The sequence below is a fragment of the Syngnathus floridae genome, chromosome 4, assembly GCF_059516105.1.
Source record: "Syngnathus floridae isolate MCC-2025c chromosome 4, RoL_Sflo_1.0, whole genome shotgun sequence".
NCBI classification, from domain to species: Eukaryota; Metazoa; Chordata; class Actinopteri; order Syngnathiformes; family Syngnathidae; genus Syngnathus; species Syngnathus floridae.
Window position 1 is genome coordinate 19,345,500 of NC_142416.1, and position 20,311 is coordinate 19,365,810.

General features: G+C 45.3%; 1 protein-coding gene and 1 pseudogene across 3 annotated transcripts in view; one reads left to right on the plus strand and one right to left on the minus strand.

Annotated features, from left to right (window-relative positions):
- Positions 1–845: 845 nt before the first annotated feature.
- lrba (LPS-responsive vesicle trafficking, beach and anchor containing) overlaps positions 846–20,311 on the minus strand; it is a 96,187-nt gene continuing 76,721 nt past the window's right edge. For both annotated transcript variants that reach the window (XM_088374362.1, XM_088374361.1), the window contains exons 48-57: positions 18,300–18,467; positions 14,605–14,694; positions 13,502–13,694; positions 12,929–13,003; positions 7,500–7,655; positions 6,163–6,330; positions 4,565–4,666; positions 4,303–4,499; positions 1,765–1,916; positions 846–1,659 (exon numbers count right to left, since the gene is read on the minus strand). In XM_088374362.1, coding sequence (XP_088230488.1) covers positions 1,569–1,659; positions 1,765–1,916; positions 4,303–4,499; positions 4,565–4,666; positions 6,163–6,330; positions 7,500–7,655; positions 12,929–13,003; positions 13,502–13,694; positions 14,605–14,694; positions 18,300–18,467 — 1,392 coding nt within the window. In that variant the 3' untranslated portion in view covers positions 846–1,568. The remainder of the gene's footprint in view (positions 1,660–1,764; positions 1,917–4,302; positions 4,500–4,564; positions 4,667–6,162; positions 6,331–7,499; positions 7,656–12,928; positions 13,004–13,501; positions 13,695–14,604; positions 14,695–18,299; positions 18,468–20,311) is intronic.
- On the plus strand, positions 8,167–11,294 carry LOC148399741 (uncharacterized; annotated as a pseudogene). Its single transcript, XR_015858111.1, has 3 exons — positions 8,167–8,330; positions 9,027–9,136; positions 9,339–11,294. The product of XR_015858111.1 is annotated as an uncharacterized LOC148399741 (transcript).

The window sequence follows — 20,311 nt, forward strand, 5'->3', positions numbered from 1 at the left end:
AAGACGCCAGACAAGTTTTAACATAAATGTTTATTAAAAATAGTAATATTAAAAGCAAATTTCAAACCAGCAATCTAATGTGAAATTGCAGTAGATATAGTGGATAACAATATTTAGGCGTATATAGGTATACACGTTATTTAAAAACGACTATAAGTGTTATACTACGGTACAAGTGTTTACCAGCTCAGTGGCCTGAGAGGAGAGTGTCCGCCCTGAGATTGGGAGGTTGTGGGTTCAAACCCCTGCCGAGTCATACCGGTGACTATAACAATGGTACCCATTTCTTCCCTGCTTGGCACTCAGTGTAAGGGGTTGAAATGGGGCCCCCCCCCTGCTGCTCACGATCATTGGGACTTTTGGCACTCAGTGTAACTCCAAGTCCAGTCCTCGAGGCCTCGTTAAACACACCTGATTCAAATGATCAGTTCATCCTCACGTTCTGCAGGAGCCTGATCATTGAATCAGGTGTGTTTAACGAGGGAAACTTGGAAAACATGGAGGAATGCGGCCCTCGAGGACTGGACTCGGACACCCCTGCGCTAGTCCTCGGGGCCGCGTTCCAATGTTTTCCAAGTTATCCTCGTTAAACACACCTGCATGAAAAGTTTTAGCTTCTTTCACGTTCTGCAGGAGCTAAAAGTTTTCACGCAGGTGTACTTAACGAGGGAATCACACAGACACTCCATTAGGTACACTGCCATTTTCAAGTGTACCTAATAACCTGTGCCTTGATTGATTTAAAAAAAAAAAACTGTTTTGCCTGTGTTTCATTTTGAAATAAAAAGTTGGAATGTATTTTCAGAATTTGTGCGAATAACCAGAATAACCAGTCAGTTCATAAATTGACGTTAGAAAATTCCATTTATTTGTCAGGATTCTTCACACACACACAAAAAAAAACATGTAAGGAAACAGTCATATGGATGTCAGTTTAATAAAGTCACCATCGTGATGATTGGTTGGACGTAATCATGTGACAGAAAAGCGGAAAAATCTTCCTGTTCTGCCTAACATTATCCGTCAAGCTTTTTACGTATCTTGTCTGCTCAGTCATTTATGCAAAAAAAATAATTAGTACTTAGATGATGATGCTCAGATGGATATTTTTTAAATATGGAAGATAACCGCAAAACTATATCTATACATATAGATATTTACATATTTGTATAAATCCCCTTCAATTATCAATTAGCAGAAATTTTGCAACTTCATAATTAAACCCCAAACACACGCACGCAAAGTACAACATTCACCCTAAAGCACGCAGAAAATATTTGCATTGTTACACCTGAAGACAAAAAGCAAAATAGACTTAAAAAATAGATTTTTTTTTAAACCACAAGATAACCACTCGTTCCACCCTCAACCAAGCTGATATGAAAAGTTTCTTCATTGTTGTCTACAAAATATATAATATATATATATATCTCCGTTCCTTCTGCGGTGGTTTTGAAAAATAACTTCTCATTGCCAGGATACATTCAGCGTGGACTCAACACAGCACCGTCAAGTGGACATTATTTGCATCACATACGGTTTTGGTTGGTTGCTTCGTCGGGTCTTGGTCAGTATCTGGTCTGGTACTCGTGGTGCCACCTGTTGAAGTCATTGTAGAAGAGCACGATGCTGCCCGACGCCATGCCCGTGATGATGCACCTGCGTCACACAAACCACACGGTTCAGACATTTTGGGTGATCAATAAAATAAAGAATACAATTCTAAACACCGATAAAGTGTAGCCTGTATTGTAGTTTGGTTACCTTTGGTCATGTGACATGGCCATGGAGCGGATGCCGGCATCGCAGCCCGGGTAGGTGAACAACACCTTGAGGTCGTGAACCCGAAGGATGGAGATGACGCCACCATCGCCGCCTGTAAGCAGATACTGACCATCGCGGCTCAGCAGCATCGCCTAAATAGAGTACAGAAAAATAAAGAAATTGCAGTTTTAAACTTTTAGCATAATATTATGTTTTGTTAGAGTCTAACATTACGACTCCTTAGCGTGTACTTCTTAAGTGATTTTGACTTTTTTGGACCACAATTTGCTTTTTTTTTTAGAGCGCCAAACAAAAATCACAGCTTCTGTGTTTGCGATTGAAAAGAAACTCGTAAAGTATGTCTAAAATATGGACGCAACATGGTCCTCCCGCCAGCGTGTCGCCGCAACGACGCGCTCCCCGCCGCGAGGCTGACATTTACTCGTCTTTTCCCGCTCGCCTACAAGGCCGGGAAGCACACAAATCACCGGTCGGCCGCCGCCGGCTTACGGAAGACGCGGCGCGTTTCTTTCCTCGCAGGTGGTTTGGCCATGACTCAGCAGAAAAAAAACAAAAAAAAAGGCCAACACGTGTGTTGAATCAAAATCACATTAAAGTCAAAAGTGAAACTTAAACCGTCGGTTTTGAGGAATTTGTGCGAGTCACAAATGACGGCAGCCTAAATCAGAGCGGTGTTGTGTTTGTGTGTCATTTCCCGAACGCGGAATCGGGAGTTCTGGTTTCCATCAAGCGCGGGCGGGCTTAATTGTTCAACATGGCCGCTGATCACCAGGCAACGGTTCATTTACGGGTTCTGTTTTTCCCCCACTACTGTTTAATTATAAAAAAAAAAAAAATGTGGTCCAAACTTTTTCGGCATAAGTATCTTTTTTCCACACATTTACTTCCCATGCAAAGCGAGTAAAAACACATGTAGAGGACTTTCCTTTGTTGCAAGACGTCCTACAAGGTGTAGAAAATGTGGAAGTCATCCCCCCTCCTGCCCCAAGCCGCCCGCTGTTCCAGACTGGCTACAAAGATGCGCCCCCCGCTGTGAGGCTGACATTTACTCTGCTTTGCTTGCTCGCTGCAACGCAGCACGGCTGGAAGTACACAAATCAACGACGACTCTCGACGTGGCGCATTTCGTTCCTTGCAGGTGGCTTAAGCAGATTAAAAAAATGTAGCATTCAACAACACCGCAGCTCTGTTTCATGTTATGGCTCTTTGGGTTTTTTTTTAACGTGGAAAAGCAACAAATTAGTGCTTCAATTTTCCATCTTTTGGATTCAAAATGACTTTGCGAGGTCAAAGGTCAGCGTTCTGACACGACTAATCTTCTAGGAGTTACTACACAGCGTTTCTGGTTTTATTATGAATGTATTTTGGAGTCCGCGACCTCGCCGCCGCCCAGCAGGAGGCGCCGCGCCAGCAGAAGAGGCAGACCGTTGACGCTCGCTCGTAAATCTGCGAGCGCTCAAGGCAAACGTCCCGTCGCCCGGCGGGAAGTAAGATGGCCTCGCTGGCTCGTATGACTCCACGAGAAACCGACGCTCGAATTTTTTCAACTTCTGGCAGGTAACGAGGGGGAGCGGAAAAAAAGTCGAGATTTACGGCGCCGTTAAGGTCCCCCCCGTTGAAACGAGGGCTTCTCAAACTTTCTGGGTTGGAGGGACCCCTCACTGGGGAGACGTTTTTCCAAGGACCGCCTCTTGATCCCAATGCCAATTAAACAACCACCATGTGAAAATGCAACAAGAATTAAAAAATAAAGCTGACTTTGGCGGTTAAAAAAAAAAGTCTTTGGACGTTGGCAATGACATATGTCAGCCATGTTTGCAGCCCCGCGCCGAACACGTTTAAGCGCCGCCAATCAGCAGAGGCTCCTAATGGGAAACAGACGTGTGCGCGCCCGGCGTACATTTACATTTCCCAGGCCAGAGCGGAAACAACGGGTCGGGCCGGGCCAAGGCGGTAGCTGCCATCTCCTGTCATTTTAGCCAAGAAGGGAGGAAGTCTGAGAACGGAGGGAGGGGGGGGAGTTAATGGCGTAGGTGTCCGAGCCCGACGGCAAGTGTGGAATGTTGCCCCGTGCCCGATGCGAGTTGACAACGAGCGGCGCCCATCAAAAGTAGCTTTTCCTCTCTGTGTGAAAGGGCCCCGAGGCCTTTCCTTTAATCAGGGAGACTTCCAGCTAAAGCCCCCTTACACGGACCTCCCCCCCCCCCACTCCTGTTGGCCTCAGGAAGTGACATAATACAAATCGTATGGCACGTACACGGAGCGATGAAAAGGAAGTGACCTCACGACTGTAATGTAATGATTGTAACGATTGGCATGTCGGCTGACCAATAAAGAGGCGGCAAATTGCCACCTTTATACTTACTTATGTTTTTTTGTTGATAAATTGCACTTGTCAGAGTAGTTTTAATTCGGACCAATTCATCGGTATAATTGCCAGTAATGGCTCGTTTAAAAAAAAAAAATTCAACATCATCTTTGTTTTAAGATGTAATGTGTTAATGTAAACAAACTAACCTTAATGCTGTCGTCCACCTGCAAGTGTCTCAGCAGCTTCCCGTTGACACTGAACACTCCGAATTGTCCTTTGTCGTAGTAGATGACGCAGTGGCCCTCGGCCGAGGCCTGGATGAGGCGCGGCCGCGAGCAGCCCTCCGGACCCTCCAGGGTACGTAGGAGGTCCCCGTTCATGGAATGGATCAGGCACGGACCCTCTGTGTGAAAGGAAGGGGGGCAATTAAAAGGAGCTTGGCTAAAGAGATTGCGCAACATTGCTGACCTTTGCACCCGCTGATGACCAGGCCCAACTCGGCGCACACGCACGAGCACGTCACTTCGCAGTCGTGACCTGTCAGGATGGCTCGAGGTGTGGTGATGCCCGCTGAGGAGAGGGAGGGACGGCATCATCACATTTCTTCCATTTCTCAAGTGAATTATGTAGAAACAAATACTATAAAAGGGAATCCATATTGTTGCTTTTTCGAGCGGTAATTGAAAACCGGTGTCATTGGCAGCCATTTTTAAATGCTGTCATCTCTTTGATGCCTCCCCATTTGCTGGCTGCAGATGTGCACATGTTGCACGCAGACGATGAGGAGGACCAAGCATTTATTGCCGTTTGTTTTGGCTCGAGCTGAAAGAAGCCCTACCAAAAAAAAAAAAAAAAAACAACTGAAACAAAGAAACCCTCATTTCCTCTGAGCTAAATTTGGACTTGACTGACATTTGTAATCATTCACGTCGTATATTTACATAGAGGACATCCAGTCATCAAGTGCAATATAAGACTTTTCCTGTGCCAATACTGGAATGCACATTTGAATTTGAGCCTTTGCCACATTTGAGCTTTTTCTTTTTTTTTAAGGCACAAAAACGCAACAGTCAAGTGCTGTTCCCCTGTGTGACCAGTCGATGGCGACGTTGTCTGACGAATCGCTGCAGGCCGCACTTCAGCCAATCAGAAGCCTCGGTGTCAACGTCATCAAGTGTTCGTGATGCACGGCGAGAGACGTTTGTGTACATTTGCATGAGCGGTTCAGCTTCTTGGAAGAGACACGAAGCCAAAGTGAGGCATTACGAGCCCGAGCGTGTTTCACTGCGGTCTGTTGGAATGAGGCATATAGTACATGAAAATAATGGAACATGTCAAAAAATGTCAGCTAAACAACACAAACAAAACATTCACACGGATATTTCGATAAATGTGATGTCATCCATATTCAACGAGTGCATTTGTAAGATCACTTTGCGTGTTCGTCAGGCAACCTAGCCTGGGGTGATTCACGTGCGCGCTACGCTTTCATGGCTGCTAATCCCACATGTTCTGCAGAGAAGCCGCTAAAGTGACATTTTTCACTTTTATCGAGCGTGTGACCCCCCTCCACCTCTTCTCGGGCGGTGCTGAACTTTCATGTGCCAAACGGCGATCCCCCTTCCATTCCCCACCAGAACGTCACGTTTTGAACGTCTCTAAGTGGCCCTCACTTTCACTCCGCGCACACACACACAGATTGCGGAAACTCAATCTGTGTGCACCCACCCCTCCCCTTCCCCTTCCCAGTCACATGAAACTAGTTGTTACTTCACAGAGAGAAAAACCGCAAATCACAACATCAGTTGGGACTCAGTAGCAGGGGCAGTGCCCCACTAGATGGCGCTATTCTTTCCATGGAGTAGATGTTTGATTGCGGTAATAGTAATATAAAGTGCTAGCAATATCTGTAGTTTTAAAAAGTGACGCCAATTTGAAATTTTAGTATTGACACATGAAGTCCGTCCACAATTTGTCTTTGCGGGCCACATCAAATGATGTGATGGGCCGCATCTGGCCCCCGGGCCTTGAGTTTGACACCTATGAACTGGATGAATTCAACTTACTGGCGGGGCTCTCGCCGATGCTGCTGAGCTTGCCGTTCCAGTACCACAGCAGCAGGGTGGCGTCGCGCGAGCCCGACAGCACGTAGCAGTCGCCGCCGATGTACGACTCGGAGCGGGCCAGGCACGTCACCACGTCACGGTGACCGAACACGATCTGAGTCAGTTTGCCTGCACACAAAAATAGAAAATAGTTTGTCTTGACAGGGGTCCGAAAGTCCGGTGTCCCTAATGTTATGGCACGTGAGCGTCAGCCCGTGATGAGATAATAGCGGGACGTCACGGCGGCTATGTTTGCACTTTGTCACGGTCTGTCTGCTCGCTGCGCAACATCAACACGAGCGCGAGAATAAATATTTGTCCCGCGTCTGCGCGTGCGAGCGAGGGGCTAATTGCTGTCAGATTTCAGACCCCTCCATCGACCGCGGCTCCGCCGTCTAATCCTCATTACGGGCGACCTCGGCCCGTCAAACTCTCTCTTGACATTTGAGCCGGCCTAAAAAAAAAAATAAGTCGGCCTAATTGAGTTGTATCAGCGTGAAAAGACGAGTGTTATTAAAGAGGGCGGCCTTGAAAGCGAGCAGATAAAATGTTTGACATCTTGATAAACACCAAGGTGACGCTATTGAACGCACACACTTTAGACACTTGCTCTCTCACTCATACTTCACTCACTCACTCTCACCGACACACAAACACGTGCAGACGCACACACACGCGCGAGATTGAATGCGGGAGCCTCCATGTAGCAATCAGCTCTGTGTAATTGTTAACCCTCCTGTTGTGGAACACGTAGAGGGGGGGGCGAGGGGGGGGTCCCCCTTTTGGCGTCAGCTGTTGAGCGTGTGCGATTAAACTGTGTTCCACTTGTACACCCCCGTGGCAGTCGCACAATAGAGCCATCTTCACGCACACGCCACCTCTATTAAACATGCGAGGAGGGGGAGCATGGCCTGCTGAAATTGATTCCGAGGCGCTTTGCGGAGGATTGCGAGTGCAAACAAGTAGAAGAAGAGATGAGGCCCGGCCGGGACAGTTTCATTTAGGACCCCTGACCTCATTCCTGATGGCTGTATTGGCCAGAACCAACGGTAGGCAAAAGATTAGGAGCAGCGCTCGATGGAATGCACTACAAGTGCAAGGATGAAAAATGATCTCGTTCAGCGAAATTAGGTCAGCAAAACATTCGGTTAGTTTGAATAAAATATCAAAAGGCGCACGTATTGTGCTTGATCATTCCGTGCTGTTGGGTGTGACCTAAGGATGGCGCTAGAGAGCACATTTGCCTTTTCGGGTTGTTCCGTTTGCGCCATTTTGCCGCCGCGTTTGAGTCAGCCTACCTGTGTCGGTGGAGTAGACGCGGAAGCTCTTATCCCAGAAGCCGCAGAGCAGGATGAAGCGATTATCGGCCGTCACGATGAAACACTGCGAGCTGATCTGGATGCTCTGGTCCAGGAGGTCTGAGATCTGCCGCCGGTGGCTGCCCATGTTGCTGGCTGAGGAGGACGCAAAACCCGTCAACACAACATTCATAGTTCCACATTTAATCACTTTTCTGTACATATTGTATCTTTAGCGCATTAGCATCCTTGCTAGCCCCGCGGCTCGCCTCACTTAGACATTTGCTATCGAGCGCTTCGGGCGCAATACCAGCTCAGTGGCCTAGTAGTAGAGTGTCCACCCTGAGACTGGAAGGTTGTGGATTCAAACCCCGGCCGGGTCATACCAAAGACTATAAAAATGGGACCCATTGCCTCCCTGCTTGGCACTCAGCATTAAGGGTTGGAATTGGGGGGGTTAGATCACCAAATGATTCCCGAGCGCGGCACTGCTGCTGCTCACTGCTCCCCTCTCCCCCAGGGGATGGATCAAAATCACATGGGGATGGGTTAAATGCAGAGGACAAATGTCACCACACCCAGATGTGTGTGTGACGATGATCATTGGGACTTTAACTTTAATAAACCACGCCGACGGTGGTGTACACTGCCGCTAGAGGGCATCCAGGACCTCACACAAATGACGTCATCATTACGTGACCGGAAGTAGATGGCCGACGATACAACCGCACATGGTTTAAACACTGAAACAGAAGCTAATCGCCTTGTATTCGGCTGCATCAACTTATGTGGGGAATCGTAAACATTAGCTACACTAAAACGACGAAAGAGGTAGGTTACGACTGTGGACCTAAGTTATCACGTTAGCACCGTTATTTGTAGTACTGCTTGGCTACAATACAGAAGTGCGACCCGCTGCTTTTAGCATGGTAGCTACCACAGTGCTAACTTTATGATATTTAGCTTGATTATCCTCGACGAATGTTCGATCTCAAATGAGCCATCATCACATGCTGGTTCTTGTCTGTACCGAGAGTAATACTGTACTGTGGAAATACTCAAAATCGAGGATTAGTTGTGATGATTCTACCAGAAGAATAACACACATTTGCAAAAACAGGTCCGATCTCCATGAAATGTCGTATTGGGTCGCTTTAAGTTCACGTTGTAAACAACACAAGTTCATTTGACCACAATTTATGCCTCCTATTTTCATTCTGTTAGTAATTCCTAGTGAAATCGTTGAAAAAGTGTTGTGGTTGTTGAAATAATTAGATGGTGGAGCTCCTGTTGGCTCCTACATTCGTTAGCGTTGCTGTCCCCTCCCTCCCTTTAGCCTTTGTAACCAGGGCAACCTTAAAAACATTAAAAAGGGGAGCCAAAACAGAAATAGCTCAGAGGTGATGGAGAATGTAACTGAAACGCTCTCTGTTAGTTCTCCATGTGAGTAAAACAAATACTGATCGTCTTCTCCTCTTTGTTTCAGTGTGTGAATTAATGTCTGTTGCTTCTTCGACCTGATTGCAGCGAGAAAATGTTTGCAAGGACCACAGCAAAGTCCATGGAGGAAAAGGACGGTAGTCGTCAACGACTGGAAGCTCTTTGGCTGCAGCCTTACGTTGTGTTACGCAGAGCAGGTTAGTCGACGTCTTAATGAGGGAAAAAACGATGTTCTATTATGAATCCTCTTCCAGTGTTTATTTTTAGTGGAATCCTATCAAAATCATGTGTGATAGGCAGATTGAAGAAGTCCTTGTATAGGTTTTACCAGTTTCTCTTCAACTGTAACTTTCATTGTTAATATACATTGATATGATGTGTGTTTGTCTTGCTTTGCAGACATCAGTGAAGCCATTCATCCTGAGCAGCAGGAGCCAGAGCGACCTCACGTTAAAGAGGAAGGTGTGGGCAAAGAGCTCCATCACTTCAATGAACAAATGGAGCAGGTGTTTCTTTGCACCATAAAAGAGGAGAAACTGGAGCAGCCTTGTATTAAAGAGGAGGGAGAGGTCTCCTGCGACATTAAAACTGAGGGAGAAGACACCTATGACGTCAAAAAGGAGGAGGAGGAGGATGCCTGCAAGATGCCATTGACTGGTGTCCCTTTCAAGAGTTTAGAAGAGAGTCGACAGGAGGTGAGCAAAGAGGTGGAGCTTCCAAGCTGCAGCTCAAGTCAACAAATGACCAGAGAAGGTGATGGAGACCACTGTGGAGGATCACAAGCAGCTCCACCATCAGAGAGTCATGACGTGTCGTCACATGTTCCTGCTGCAGCTGAGTCTCAAAACAAACATGGCCAATATTCCCAGTGTGGATTGGTTTATGCTAATAGCAAAGGTTTGAAAGAGCACACAAAGAAGAAGTTTTCCTGCTCAGTTTGTGGCCAAATATTCAGTCAGAAGGGAACCTTAACCAAGCACTCAAGAACTCACACTGGCGAGAAACCCTTTTCATGCTCAGATTGTGGGAAAAGATTTGCACGGAAGGAATCCTTAAATATTCATACAAGAATCCACACTGGCGAGAAACCTTTTTCATGCTCAGTTTGTGGGCAAAGATTTTCACTGAAGAGATCCTTAGAAATTCATACAAGAACCCACACTGGCGAGAAACCTTTTTCCTGCTCAGTTTGTGGGCAAAGATTTACAGTGAAGAAATCCTTAAAAAATCATACAAGAGCCCACACTGGTGAGAAACCTTTTTCATGCTCCGTTTGTCACAAAAAATTCAGTTGTAAGCAGCACGCAAAAAGTCATGAAAGAATCCACTCTGGTGAGAAACCTTTTTCATGCTCCATTTGCCACAAAAAATTCAGTCGTAAGCAGCACGCAAAAAGTCATGAAAGAATCCACACTGGTGAGAAATGTTTTTCATGCCCAGTTTGTGGCAGAAGAGTTTCACAAGAGAAGTTAAAAATGCACATAGGAACCCACACTGGTGAGAAACCTTTTTCATGCTCCGTTTGTGACCAAAAATTCATTTGTAAGGAATCCTTCATAATGCACACAATGGATCACACTCGTGAGAAACCTTTTTCATGCTCAGTTTGTGGCAAAAGATTTTTACTAAAGCAAAGCTTAAAAAGGCACACAAGCATCCACACTGGTGAGAAACCTTTTTCTTGCTCAGTTTGTGGCATAAGATTTTCACAAAAGCAAATCTTAAAAAGGCACACAAGCATCCACACTGGTGAGAAACCTTTTTCATGCTCCGTTTGCCACAAAAAATTCAGTAGTAAGCACCACGCAAAAAATCATGAAAGACTCCACACTGGTGAGAAACCTTATTCATGCTCAGTTTGTGACCAAAAATTCATTTGTAAGGAATCCTTCATGAAGCACACAATGGTTCACACTGGTGAGAAACCTTTTTCATGCTCAGTTTGTGGCAAAAGATTCTCTGAGAAGGGATACTTAAAAATGCACACAAGAACCCACACTGGTGAGAAACCTTTTTCATGCTCAGTTTGTGGCAAAAGATTTTTAGTGAGGGGAAACTTGAAAATTCATACAAGAATCCACACTGGTGAGAAACCTTTTTCATGCTCAGTTTGTGGCAAAAGATTTTCACAAAAGCAAAGCTTAAAGATTCACACAAGAACTCACACTGGTGAGAAACCTTTTTCATGCTCAGTTTGTGGCAAAAGATTTGCACTGAAGGGAAGCTTGAAAAGTCATACAAGAATCCACACTGGTGAAAAACCTTTTACATGCTTACTTTGTGGTCAAGCATTCTCTCACAAGGTAAGCTTCACCAGGCACACAGGTACCCACACCTATCCCTCAGCCAGTTGCCAAAAAGTCTCGATTGAGAATTCCGAGCGTGTTGGGGAGATGAGCAACGATCCATGAAGTTCTCACCTTCTATTTGAGCAGACTTTATGCATCAATGATAATTCTATTGTATGTACCTTTTGATTGAGATGCTGAACTCCTTTCTTTTACTCCAGTGAGAAGTTCATATTTTGACTTTAGAAATTAATTTGGAAATATAGTCATGATCATAGTTTGGTATTTTTCATTATACTTGATGTTTATTTTGTTTTTAGTTGTGATTTTTTTTAACTAATTAGTTTCATATTCAGGGCTAGTTGCTTATTTTTTATTTGTGTTAAGGTTTTTTTTTTGCTTTTCATGTTCATGTGGATCAATAAAATGAAAATTAAATTATTTTGAAATATGATTCGAATTTCAGACATTGGATCTTCTGTCATTTGTTGTTTTCGTCTCTATTTCTGTTCTTGTAAAGTGATGTCCAGAGCTCTGAGCTGCTTGAGGAAACCCGATGGCTCCTCTCAATGGAAAAACAATGTGTCATTATCCAATGAACTTCATGCTATTAACTTCTATTCAAGTCGGGGTTTTGCAGCCCGGGCGCCGAGAGGCTGAGTAACGACGCAGACTTCACTTCTCGCACTTTGCTGACACGCTCTCATCCTTAAGAGGAATCTTTGGGTTTATATTATGTGACGGATGAGTCCATTTGGAATGTGGGGGTGTCAAAAAAAAAAAACACGAGAGAGCAGGTGTCAGGAGCGCCTCCCAAAAAAGTGAGAAAGGCCAGCGGCACCTGTAGCGAAGGCTTGACGGTTGTGAGGATTCGCAGGGCCGCTTTTCGGAATGTTCCATGTATAAATGCTGATAAGCGTGAGATGGGTAATTGAGTACAAGTAGAATGAACCATTTTGCTAATTCACATTATTTTTTGATGCATTTGATTTTAGCATTTAAATTTTTTAAAAGTGCGTTGATGTGATTAAAAGGCATGTGGGACTTCAAAAGCTATTTAAAAAAAAATAAAATATATATATATAGACTGCGTGTGGATCTGGAACCCGGGTTCACTACGTTATTAAACGAAGAGCCCTTCAATCAAAAATGAAGACATGAATTTAAATACAGCTCTCGAGAGATGGCGAAGGTGTCCCTAATAAAGTGACTGATGCGTGTCCGCAATGTGAGGAGAGTCTCCCTCCCATGATTGCGGCCCATCTCTACTGCTCCTCCTCCCCCCTCCTCCTCATCAACAAGTCGTGAAGGATGAGAGGCGGCCATATTTGTCCTGACAGCCCGTCGTGGGCGCGTTCTCAATCACGCATTATTACCGCATTCGTATTCATTGCGGCTGACACGCGTCCTTTTCCCGGCGCCCAAATTAAAGCAAAGAGGATGCATTGGAAGGGGGAGGAGGAGGGAGGGAGGGGGTTATGGAAAAGGAGAAAGGACGGTGGCGGTGCTTGATGATGAAATGCCAGGCCGAGGCCACAGCTCATTGCATTCCAATTTGCATGCAAATGGCGGCGCACGCGCGAGAGCGGGGCCTATATCACGCAAAGACGAGCGTCTGCGCTCGTGAAAATCATTTCATGCACGTATGAGCTCGTGCGGCGTTGGCGCTTTTGAGAAGAAAAAAAAAAAAGGGAAGCGTACCGACAAGAGGGTCGATTTCCACAGGAAGTTGGTACTGCTGCTCCGCCGGCTGCTGCGCCGTCGAACTGGGATGACCTGGAAGGGGAAACGAGACATTATGAGTTAGGTCAGATGTCAAACGGGCCGCTTGACTTCATCTGATTAGCCGTCACTTTCACAAATTTAGGAATATCAAATTTGATATTCTTCTCGCAGTGTGGGACGGCCCGGGAAGGAATCCGTCTCAGCTGATGCGTGGAGGTGGACGTTTGGCCAAATGAAGGCTGCTAGGAGTGTCACATTTGATCCATTCGCACGCAGTCAACTGTCGGCTAAATCAAAGGTCATCCTCCACCTCGCCGCGAGAAGATGAACGGGAGGGGACGGCCCAAAATGATTCTGTGGTCGCAGAGCTTGGGAATGACGATGGCGGCGGGAATCCCGGTAATCAATGAAGGCAACAATGGAAAAGACTCGCAACTCAATCCAAAAATATTGTTGGAATGTGGAAATAAATAAAATAAAAATAAACTAAAATAAATAAAAATAAATAAAATAGATAAATGAAAGAAATATCGAAGCAAGACATCTGACCTGTCAGGCCGTGCCACTTGTTGACGGCGAAGACGCGGCTAGCGGTGACGGTGATAACGGCGGGCGCCGCCTGGCCCGGCTGCGTGTTGGCGGCCACGTGACTCACGGGCGAGTTGGACGGGAACTTAAGCACCATGATGACGTCCTGCTGCATCTGCTCCGTGAACATCATCGGCGTCTGCAGGAGAAGATACTGTTCAGGTGGCCCCCCCCCCCAACAAAACAGAGGGATGGTGGCGACATGCGGATATGATGACGATGGAAAATGGGAAATGTAGTTTTTATGGAGACAAAGAGAAAAAGAAAGAGCGTTAGGATAGGATAGAAACAGTCACTTGTCAATGGCAGCAAGAAACAAAACTTTGAATTGGATAGACAAAATGGGGTCAAAGGACCAACAACCAAAATCACACAGGAAGTCGGTCGGCCATTTTGGCATTTCGCTCCCCCTCGCCAGGAGAAATTAGATCCGTGTTGAACATGAAAGAAAATCCACTTGATGCGCCTGATAGCCGAGCAGGCACACTGACAGCGCCATTAGCGAGCGCTCACATGCCGACACTCTTTACAACACACTCAAAGAGGCCAGGTTAAAAGACTCGAGAAGGGAAACAATCTTGACTTTGCAAAACATCTCCTTTGAATTAGCTCTTGTGTGAAGCGCCGAGTGTGACGTGTGTGTGTGTGTTTGTGGTGGTCGGCGGGCAGCTGTCAGCACCACAGGGACACCGCGCTAATAAGGACTCAAGGGGGTTCGGGGCCCATCACAGGCAGCCGGCCCCCATTTTTTGGCCCTTAAAAGGCGGCCGCACTTGACGCTTTTTATTTTTTTGCAACTCGGGCGGTGGGAAATTGGCAAGGTGGGAAAAGACCATTAAAAGCCAAGTTAGATCCACTTCATCATCGTTTTGACGTAGTGTGACTGCTTTCCCACGTTTGAAATTTTAATTCGACCGTCTTTACGTACGTTACATCTATTGCTGATGTAAAAACAAACTTGAATGTGGACCAGTGAAACTCTTTGTGAATTTTTCTTTCGGAGCATTTTGAAGCATAATAAAGATTCCAAAAGAAGTTTTCATTATTGGTGCAAACACACTTACCACTTGCATAGCCGAGCTTCGGGGTGTGTGCGGCTCGATGAGCAGCTGGCAGGGGGTCTGCCCGAAACTTTGGATTTGAGACTCGACAGCCTGGAAAGACACGGCGAGCGTCAGCATTTTTCGCTACGCACACATCAATTTCGTCCTACACGCGTGGGAAAGCGGAGGGCGGCGGCGTGCAGGCTGCTTAGGTGGCGCTAATGAAGAGGTATAGGACCATAAATGTCAGAGTGGACGCCGGCCCGGCAGCCTCTGGACATCATCATGGCGCTCAGTTTCAAATTCAAAAGCAGAATCACCGCAATGAGCGGAAGCGACTCCTCGCAGCCATTCTCGATGGCGGTGACGTTTACGAGGTCCCCGCCGCAGGTCAGCGCGTTCCCGTCTCATGCGCAGGTGATTATGCGGTGCGGACTCGGGGGCCCCCGTCGCCGAGGCCAATCTCTTTTGAGGGCGCTGGCCCGTGTCTGATGAGGCTTTTCTATATTCTATACATTTAAATGGCGGCGACGCCCTTTGACGACGCCGACGTGGTCGCTTGATTTACGCTGCCACTCGACAAGACGGATCGGCGTGTCAAACATGACAAATTTATGCTAATCTGGGCCAACAACACAAAGGGGGAATAAAAAAATGGGGGATTTCAAGGGAGAAATAAATAAATATAGATTCAGACCAATTTCTTTTTTTTTTATTAAAGCTGATTTGAATGTTTGTGTGTAAATGGAGAAAGTCACCAGCTACAATTTTGTTTATTGGCAATGCAATCTATTATGGGCTCTTTTGCATGATGTCATGAGTATGAGTTGATTTTGTTCTTCTATATTATTGTCTTATACTTCAAATATTTTTTTTATACTTTTCATTTATTTAAAAAAATAATTTAAAAAATTTAGAAACATCATCTTAAATGTTATTTTTAATCAAACACATTTGTGATTTGACTATTATACTATTTCATTTTTATTTTACTCATTAAATAAAGAAACATGAATCATTACATTTGCCAAATACTTCAAGATAATTTAAAGTTTGATAATTAATAAATGACAATAACAAATAAAAGAACCTTAAAATCACATAGTGCTAATTTGTTTAACTGACTTTGCCATTATAATTGTAATTTAAAAAAGGGAAAATTATTTCAACTCAGCCCGAGTGCATTTTTTAAATTAAAAAAGACAAATTACTAAAAGCTAACTAAAACTACTTTTATATTTAAATATTTTGAATAACCAAGATAAACTGGATGACTGCCTTTCACTTGACGGCCTGTGGCCATTCTGTTGTCGCCAGTGAGATTTACTGTAAACTACCCAAAGACTAAATAAACAAACCGTGGTATATATATTTTTTTCATTTCCTTGCCGAATTCCGCCGAGTGTGCGCAATTGCGACGAGGCTGCGCTCGGTGAGAAGTTGCAGGATTTTCCCGTAATCACCAGCGAAAGAGGGGGAAGCCCTGCGCGGCCGTGAGAAGGCGACATCATCGGCTGCGTGCTTCTCTTTATTTGGTCAGAGGCAACACAGATGTGCATTAATGCGTGCGTATGTGTGTGTGTGTGTGTGTGCGCAGACTCCGAGCAGAGGCACGACAGGAAGTAATCATGCTTCTGCAGCGGTCTCGGCAACATTCCCTAAACTGTGCTGAGATATTCCAAACTCCATGAGCGATGGAAAACACACACAATCCTGTCCGTTTATGTCCATGCCTTTATAAACATGCAAGTGTATGAGCCAATCGAGTGTGTGTATATCTCGAGAAGGACCAACGTGACTTTGAAAACATTTCTGTCTCTCTGAGGAACGTTTTGCATCTTACGCAATCAAGGCATCACCAAACGTCCTTGTGTTTGAATTGGGCCAGATGGGACGTGGCAGCAGGCAAAAAAAAAACATAGCCAAACCAAACGGAGCCACCGGGATCACGCAAGCCACTTCCTCGGTCAACTACTTCTTCCTAGCAAACACAAATGTGCGTCTCGTCGCCGTGACAAAGACCAGCCTCCGAGAGAAACCACAAGCGGGGCTCAAAGCTAGCTTGTCGTCGGCGGGTAACGGCCGACCCCGCCCTACGTTGCCTGTTTGACGAGGCGCAGGCCCCCGCGACGCCACTTCCGCCCGTAAGGTCGAGCTTAAGAGCGCGAGGTTGGGCCGGCCGGACGGCATGACAAGCTGTGCGTTTATTTTACTAATTAAGGCGCTCAGGCTAAGGACGAAAAAGTGACACGTGAAGGCTCGCAGAGACGTGCTAGGCCAAGACTGGCCTAACTTTTGTAATGGAATGTAAAAAAAAAAAAAAATCTAAAAATAAAACAAAATGATTGAAATATGTAATAAATTTTTGGCAAAATATTTGACTAAAATTTATGAAGCAAAAACGACCTTAAAAAAAGAGGAAAAAAAAAAACAGAGGGCTATCTGAAAGTATGCTAACACCACCATCTGACGCCCAAGCTCTTTTTCGACTAAATAACACGCACCAGCCGCTTGACGCTACCTCAAACGTGTGTGCATGTATTTATGATCCGCAAAAATAATGAAGAAGCACTCATCCATTAAACCAAAAGTGTGTGTAATGGGCTTGGACCGTGCATGTGTGTGTGTGTGCAAATGACCGCCACGGCACGGTCATGAATCTGCATGCCTGTGTGTGTATGTGTGTGTGTGGGGCGCTATAAGGCCAAAGCACATCTGGATGGGAATTAGGGTGAATGAGGTGATAAATCAAAGATGCACCCCTGGTGCCCGTGAAGCTGCACTCACTGAGCATGAAGGGCATCTGAAGACGTGCGCCATCTCCTTGGAAAGCGGCAAACTCATCTCCATCTCGCTCAAAAGAGCGTCGCTTGAATTATTAGTCGTGCTGCGTTTGTAATTGTGCTAAATATCATTTGCCTAGCTTTTTCCTGATAAGCAGTTAACGTTTACAATTTTGGGAACGTTAAACACGATGTTAGTGGAAGTTATTATGGCATTAATAAGCCATTTAAATGCATTTTTATCTATTTATTTATAAATGAAATAATCCATAAACCATTTTTTGCTGTTCGCGGTGGGGCTCGGTCCATATTTTAATTCTGTAAATATGTTTGCATAAAAAGGTTCTCCGGGTTGAAGGAATATTTTACAAAGATTCTCCATCCCACCAAAAAGAGCTAACGATGCCCGCAAGATGATTTGCCGACTGCCGGCACGCCGCCTTTTTAACTCGCATCGGATCGGTGAACTTGCTAGGAAGTTGTCGGCGAGACTGCATTTTTTTTTTTTTTTTTTTTCTCTCGAGCGTTTGGTGTGCTTCGCTTTCGGACTTGGAACGCAGGCCATGAATAATGAATGAGCGCCACGGCGGAGGCTGGAAGCCGTCGGAGAGGAAGACTCGGTGGCAGAGTGCTTGGCTCAGCGAATCTCGCATTGTTCATGCTTGCAACCCATTTAGCGTTGCAACTAATGGCATCTCCATGAAGTTCCGACGCGGCGACGGGACACATGCTTTTATAATAATCACATTGTGCATCCATTTGCTCTAATGCGACTGACTCAGCGGGATCTTCTACAGATTGTAACGCAAGACTTTATCACGGAAGGTTACTTGGCTGGCGTACCTTCTGACATGAGTTGATATTTTTCTTTTCATCCAAAACGTGAATATTTTAATTCACAAAACACATGGTGGGAAATAAATAGTGTCTCACCTCTCTCAGCATGGGGTCGGTGATGGAGCTGAGGTTGACGGCGCCTTCGTAGGTGAGATAGTAGAAGACGTTGAGGGCTCGGGCGGCCTCGGGTCCCTGCTGCTTGTAGCCGAAGATCAGGTCGATCCACTGGTGCAGCTGGCATGACACAAACTCACTCTCCAGAGCCTGCAAGGCAACATTGGCAGATCTCAAACACGTGCAGCTGTTTAGGTTAGCATTACGCTAGGTTAGCATTACGCAACCAGACTATCATCAAATGAAATTATTTGGTTTGATGTTTGAATATACAATAATTATTCCCCTTCTGTTTTGAGTGTCAGTTTTAGAGTTTGACTAAGAGTGACCGTTAGCTTGAAGCAAGCACTCTTGGCCTCTTGTTTGGATGATTTGTGTGAAAATAAGCATTATAGGGGACATTAAAAAGTGTTTTTTTTAATCCGTTTAAATGTTTTTAATGTGTTTATATTTCACTGGTGAGTTCTGGAAGTGAAATCAAGACGGTTTCACTGCACACATCTTGATGGCATTCCGATGATGACACGACAGATGCGCACCATCGTCCCTAAACACGTTGATCATGTCATTAGCGACGAGCGGTAATTCCTTAAATGTCGTCAAGTCCTCGGAGAGCGCCGGTGAACCGTTCCTGCCGCGCAACCTGCCAATAATTTCTCTAACGAGCAAAAACCACCACACGTCCATATCTGATCATAAGGGTTGGGGGGGCCTCGTCCCATTAAAGGAACTCTTGTCGTTCATTAGGGAGGCATTGCGAGGCGGCCGTCTTTGTTCTCGCCTTTCCCGAGCGCGCGGCAAAACAGCGAGACGTTTGCCGCTTTGCCTCCTCATTAGCCAGCCAAGGAGGGGAAAAAACATTTATGGCGGTCCTCGTAAAAAGAAGGCAATTGTGTTAATTTGTGTAAAGCTGTCGGCGCCACAAAAGCCCCTCTAAGCACGACCAAATTAGAATGAGACAGCCCTTGATTGTCATTGCTGCCTTGTGTCACATTAATTTGCGGCAAAACATTAGCCGGCGTTGCACTTAAACGGCAATTTATATCATTTAAATTTTTACGGCCAAGCCGCAGCGCATCCCTCACTTAAATGTGACTTTGTGACAGCTCATTCCGTCGCTAATTCGTCCCCAATCTCTTAATTACTTGCTCGCAATCACATAAGAAACCGCGGGGAGAAAACAGGAGAGCAACTCTGGCGCAGACCACTTTTTTTTTTTTTTTTTTTTTCAAAGTGTGTGCGCTATTTTGTTTTTAAATCACTTTCAAGAAGTAGTTGAAAAGAAATTCCTTAAAGTAATTCTCAATACGAGACGGGAATGCTTAATGTAATCAACTTTACACTCAATTTTTTTTAACCGTAGCTTAATCGATTTATCCATCTCAAAGTTAGAAACAAAGCCAAAAAAGAGGAATTGTTTTGTCGAAAGTATTGCTCGGCAAATGAAGATAAGGTTCCAGTGTGTGCCAGGTTGGGTGTGTTGCGTTGAAGGAGCAGAAGGTCTGGGCCAGATAGCGGATTCCTGAGGTGGGATGGAGTGGCCCCTTCACCAGAAAGCAGGCGGGATTATTGATGGGCCAATTAGCATCCAGTTTGTGTGCCACCCTCATCCGCAGGGGCTGCTGAGATAATTAATGAATAATTTAGCAGCCTTTATGTAAATTATGAAAGGGGCCGAGGGGGCGTTGGAAGTCGCCGCGATCCCACTTTACTATTGTTTCATATTTGACAAAGTGGGAATCGAATTCGTCATCGGCGGGGCGATTACCTTCACAAACATCAATATACAGCGTATGCATGATGAGCTCATTAATTGCAAAACATTTGGTCATATCCGGCAGTTCATATGTTAGAACAAACTGCCAAATAAAAGAAAGTGACTGACATCGGTGGTTATTTTTTTTTTTGTTGCTCGGGTAAACCAGCTTTGAAAATTTGTTTGAAAATCCCACAGGATGCTACAGAGACAAAAATGGCCACCTGAAACCAAAATG